The sequence below is a fragment of the Carassius gibelio genome, chromosome A23 (assembly GCF_023724105.1).
Source record: "Carassius gibelio isolate Cgi1373 ecotype wild population from Czech Republic chromosome A23, carGib1.2-hapl.c, whole genome shotgun sequence".
In the NCBI taxonomy this organism is placed as follows: domain Eukaryota; kingdom Metazoa; phylum Chordata; class Actinopteri; order Cypriniformes; family Cyprinidae; genus Carassius; species Carassius gibelio.
The window spans coordinates 8,292,833-8,298,832 of NC_068393.1; the positions used below are offsets into that span (position 1 = coordinate 8,292,833).

General features: G+C 38.1%; 1 protein-coding gene across 2 annotated transcripts in view; it reads left to right on the forward strand.

The window, feature by feature from the left end:
* Nucleotides 1–5,770, forward strand: part of LOC127944565 (voltage-dependent L-type calcium channel subunit beta-3) — a 38,896-nt gene extending 33,126 nt beyond the window's left edge. Inside the window, exon 14 of one of the 2 annotated variants that reach the window (XM_052540589.1) lies at nucleotides 975–5,770. In XM_052540589.1, the coding sequence (XP_052396549.1) occupies nucleotides 975–1,358 (384 nt within the window). In that variant the 3' untranslated portion in view covers nucleotides 1,359–5,770. The remainder of the gene's footprint in view (nucleotides 1–974) is intronic. The other variant, XM_052540590.1, reaches the window with a different exon arrangement.
* The last annotated feature ends 230 nt before the right edge of the window (nucleotides 5,771–6,000 follow it).

A 6,000-nucleotide genomic window follows, 5' to 3' on the forward strand; every position in this document is an offset into this window, starting at 1 on the left:
AGTTTTAAGATGAATTTCTAAAGATGTAGTCAGCATTCCTATGTGTTGGAGGTTAGCAGTGAACTGGGTTAAATTCAGGGCAATAGCCACATGCTTCCTGGCACTTTCTTGCTGTCCATTTCACTTTCTTTTGAAACCTTTTCTGTCAAATGAAACCTCCATATGGCAGTGCAAACTTTCCATTTGACAAGGCCTACTTTTTCTATGATTTCTGTTGTGTTATGCACTTACCCCTCTACACTTTTCATTTAATTTGCTGGTACTAGAGCAGCACACACAGTCATCTCAGACTGCTCTGTTTATGCACCTTGCTGACTGATATTAACACCATTGAATCTTCATAAGATGAGTTCACAAAGCAGATACAGCTGCCTGTTTTCCTGTATTATAAAGAAATGCATTTATTTTATGACATTTTATGGAAAAGAGGCTGTATCTGACCACACAAGACCGATGCTTTGTGAATGTGACAACCCTTCTAACTTCCCTTTGAATGCAACCTCCTTGTTTCTGAGACGAACCTAAATCTTTTTGCTCCAGAGGAAAATGCGTAGCAATCTTAGACCTAGAACCCAAAGGCTTTGTTCAGACAGGCAGCAAAAATTAGATTCTTACCCCATGTGACTCAAATCCATTCCGTCTAGACAGCATAAGAACTTCTGACAACCCCAATCCAAACCACATCACTAGATTATGACAGTTTGGACAGTCATTCCTAAAGATCGGATTAAAAAAAAACAAATCCAATTTGTGTGCAGTATGAACAAAGCCATAGTAACCAGTCACTTTAAATTTCCTCATTGGTGAGACTTGACTCATCTCCACCTCTCTGCTCATTACTTGTTTTAAATTAGTGTGTTTTTTGTCTTTACGGGATCATCTAAATGAGTCATTTTTCTTTGGAGTGAAACAGAAAGAGGAAACGTGTGGCCTCAGAATGGGTCAGAGTTGTCATCTTTCTCTTTCTGTCTCAGAACCAGCAGCTGTCGCCTGCCGGGGGTGGAGGGGGAGTGGAGGAGGAGGAGCAGGGGGAGCAGGACAGCCTCATGCCTTCTGACGAGGCTAGTGACTCTCGTTCCCTCCGCCGAGGCGGCTCTAGCTCCCTGCACCCCCCGGAGGATGAAGAAGAAGAGGAGGAGGAAGAGGAGGAGGAGGAGGTAGATGATTATGAACCCCACTGTCACTCTCACCCATTCCAGGACGTGTACCCGCCCAACCGTAACCACCCTGGTGGCATCCACAGCGCTAACGGACACGATTCACAGGACCGACTCCTGCAGCAGCGAGACTCGCAGGACGGACACAACCAACGGAACAACCGCCAGCGCACGAGAGCCTGGCCAAGAGACAACTACTGAGCGCCTGTCTGCAGGAGTCTGGAGGAGAGGGTTGGGTCGTGAATTGGGGAGAGGGGTGAGGGGTGATGGGAATTGGTGAGGAACTGTAAACGCACAGTGTGTGTGGTGTGTGTGTGGATGAAGCTGCCCTTGATTGACGTAAAGATCCTGTTATTTTCAAAGCTTATGTGGTCGTTATTGTTTTGCGGCATTGTACTACATTTGTTTTTAAAAGACCGGGCAGCTTTTCTCCGTTAAGATCACATGCATGTTCATATTGACACAATATTTGAACTTCCTCTGGAAACCCTAACCCCACCCGAGTCAAATATTACTTTTATTATTTTGCGTATCATACGCTCTCCCTGAACCTAATGAGCACAGAAGGATTTATGGGAAATGGAAAAGCACTTTTATAGCATGGGCTGTGAGTCACAATGAAAGATATTGTAGCATTTTGTTGCATCTTACTTTAATGGCTTCTTTTTTTGCTAGAGCTCTTGTAAATGTGAATATTACTCACTATTTTTTGGTTCAAGCCCTCAGTCATGGTGTTGTCTGATTGGAACCCATATGCACTTGTCTTATAATGAGTTGTTTTTTGGTACTTCTCTGGACATCATTCAAGAAACAGGCATTTTCACAGTCACGTTCACAAATGTAGCACACATTGCCATTTACAAAGCACCATGTAAAAGCTATGTAGGAAAGGAATTCAGGGTTACACTCTGCTGTCGTAGAGTTAAATATTATTGGGACTATAGTCTTGGTTTTCCCATGAGGTGAATTCCAACTCCAGATTGAAGAGCAGCAGTCAATCTTCCTGCATTTGTGTACTGCCTCCTAAAGAAAGAACCTAATTAGGTCAGTGTCAATGGTTTCTTTTTCTGGGAAATGAGAGGACGATAACTGGAGTTATGTTATCATATAGTAGATCTGCACCAATATATTGGATTTTTATAGAAGTAAATGAAGCTCACCAGTTTTGATGTCTATTTTGGGATAGTATTGTTTTTCCTCTGTGACTTTAACGAGTAGAAAGTTGGGCAAAAATCATATATTTTACACATTTGCCACTAATTTATTGGTTGATCTTATCAGAAACAGCATAAGGAGAAAGCCCACTAATAGAAAAACTAAAAATGAGAAATCATAACACTCAGAATTGCATTTTCAGGACACGGAGTCCCTCCTTAAAAGAACCAATTGCCTTAAGGCATCCTGGTCTCTTTTTGATCTTGAATGCTCATTAGTTAGACTAATCTAATTTATAAATCTAAAGGAGCTAAATTTAGATTTTTGTATCATTGTGTCTGGCTGATTTTAACCATTTTTTAAGGTTGGCAAACTCCCTATTTAAGTAGAGAGGAGTTGTACTTGCTTGACTGGAAACTAGCATTACCAAAACGGCCACTAAATAAACTGCCTCAGAAGGAATTTATCTTTACCAAGAAGAAAGTGGCTCTAACAAGTGAGTGATCTTCCTCTGTCCTCTCACTCTTTCCTCTCCAAGGCTCTGGATGTCTAAGGGTGTGGTTACTGTGGCCTACTTTAAAACATAGTGTCACCTCTTGCTTTGGCGACACATTGACTGCTAGCTAGTTTAATAACCTTACTGGTAATTACATTAGCATATATCAGCCAGGTTGTGTTACAACCAAATCCAAGAAAGTTTGTCCCTTTTCTCATAACCATGACTCTAGACTCGGATGTTACCTGTAGCAACTTAGGCTAAGGTTTATCGAGTGTAGGACCATTCAAAATGGCCTTAATACTTCCCTATATCTCTTTATAACTGCATGTCTCGAAAAACAATTATTTAGGACTATTTGCACATTAGGGGTTGGAACAGGAACTTTAGAAAACTTTAAGTATATTAGAGTAGAAAAATCGACTCCTTTTTCCATTTTTTAAAATGTAAAATCTGCAACGGAATATTAGTAACGCATCTAAGAATAGCTAGTGTGTGTGTATATATATCGAATGAAATTTAACCGGATCCTAAATATAATTCTTTAGAACGTTACTTTATTTTGTATTGATGGATCTGGATGGTTTTTAAGAAATGTTGCGATGTTTACAAAGTCCGGATTACTCTCACTCAGAGATCGTTTACGTGAGACGCACTCAAATATAAGTAACGTCAGTTGTTGTACGGTTATGTAAGGTCACATAAAGTTGCAGTACACTCTAATGTAGCACTGTAGTGATTTGGTTCTTTTGTAAGAAAATTAACAATTAAAACATCTTAAGTATTATTAATTTTGATTGCGTCTACAGTAGATTTCAGTGCATATCCAAAAATCGCCATCCAGAAAGAGAAATCCTTGTTTTCTTAAGAACTACTCTTTCCAATTTAATGCAATGTTTATACATAGGATATGTTTTTAATTATGATTTCACGTAGACTACACAGTTCCTTCAAAACATGCACAGAGACTTGAGTGAATGTATAGTTGCATGCCTTAACGACCTCTAGTCCTACGCACCAATGTATTGTCCTCCAGTGGGATGGTGCTAAATTGACTGTCCCTCAATTGATTGTGTTGCATTGATTGTAGTGGATCTGTACACTCCCAGAATGCACTTTCTGAAGCATCCTCCCTCCTATTAGATTGTAAAGACTTATCGACCAAAATTGCTGCCTGATATGAAGATTGAGCCATCGATGTGCCCAGCGTAGTTTTAGGACACCATCACTAACATAGTATGTTAGCATCTTAGCTTAATGCTGGAGAGGTTTTATGTATAACTGAAATACACTGAAATTCAAACAGGGAAAACAACACTTTCTAGTGGCTAAAACATTCCATGTGACGTGGTTTATGCTAAGCCTGAAACATACTTTACACAAGTATGTGAATGCAAAGCTACATAGTTTCAAAATGTATCAGACCACAACTATCGTCAAACTCTCGCTCCACCGTGACGGTTGTTGAAGTGAAGAAGATAACTTACCATAGAAGAATATGCAGTTTATGCTAACGCACACTTTAGTGCCCCTTGTGAGAATGTAATGCCAATTACATAGTTACAAGCATTTGTGTTTGCATACTATGAGTATGCAGACTATGTTTCAGAACCAAAAGAGCCTTTACATTTCAGATTGAAGATTCCCAGCTCTCGCCTTTCTAACATAAGTTCACATTGATGTAGATTGTGTCACGGCTCTGGACACGGCGTTTACAGCACCAATCTTGAAGTACAATTTGCATTGGCCATTTAGAGGGTCATGGGAAATATATATGTTCTGGGGTGTGGAAGTCAGGGTAAAAGTCCACTAACAAATGCCTTGACCAATCCTTTAGTGTACTGCATCGTTATATGCTATCAACATGTCACACTTTAATCTGTTGTTCTATATTTTAAAAAATGAAAAAAAAAAAATGAAAAATGAAAATCAGAGCATGACTGAAAAAAAATTCTATGCAAGTGTTGCATGTGATCTGATAGTTTCTTTCGATTGTTTCTGATCTACTTTAGTACTGCATTGATTCTTGTTGTATTATTCTATTTAGGAAGAAAATTCACCCTATTTTATACTGAGCACAGACAAGGGGCTTCTGCCGCAAAGTCCTTTTTTTTCCCCTTTTTTCCTCATTTTCAATCTCATGGGCTTCAATGCCTCCAATGTTAACGCTGAACCATAGCACATATTTGGATTGATGTAACAAAGGAATGTTCCGGGTTCAAGCTGTAAAGACTGAATCTGATCACAAAGCTTACATTTTTTATACATAATTAGATGGATTAGATCTAACTGTTTAGTAACCCTGTCTATATTAAGTTATATCTAATCTTTCGACTCCTCTCATGATACATTAACCTTTTTGTAAGAACTGGTATAATCACAAACTGCACTTTTCTGCTTTTAAACCCTCCCGAATGTTTTGTCCCATAGACTTCCATTTTAAGTCCATTAAAGTACATTTGAGAGAGAGTAGTCCAGATTGTTATATTGTGTCAACAGAGCTCAACCTTTTAACTTGGAACATTCCTTTAAATAGCATTGATCAAATGCTTTGTATTTATTTATATGATCCACAATGCACAATGTAAAAGAGCATGTGTAGTGTGTGATGAACTGTATTTTGACAAGATTTGCATGTCTTAATACATGTAAATGTACATGATACAGTTTTTTTCCCTTCTGTTATGGCATCACATCATTTTCTAGCAGACCAATACAGAATCCATAACAAACACGGATTTATTTTTATTTTTCTTCTTTCTGGGGTATTAAGAAGCACAATCTATACAATTTGAGTACTTTGTCTTCAATTCTGTGTGTATGCAATACAAACGTGGAAAGAAAATGCCTTAGAACATTAACACTTCCTCTTCAGTGCAAGTAGAGAAAATATATTGCACTATTTGTTTTCTTTTTTGATGTCTGCTTTGTAATGCAATAAATGCATTAGGTAGAATAATAATTGCAATGGACATTTAATTGGTCCTCAGGCGTTGATGTAGGTACACACTTTCTCTCTCACCCCTTTATCTTTCTGACAACATGAAAAACTAAATCCTTTTAAAGATTTAAAGAAAATGCCACTAGTTATAATAAAAAAAAAAAAAAAAAAAAAAAAAACATTTTATGTACTTTTAACACTTCAGTCATGTCTCAATTGTTTAATACTTGCTCAAATTTTATTACAAGTGA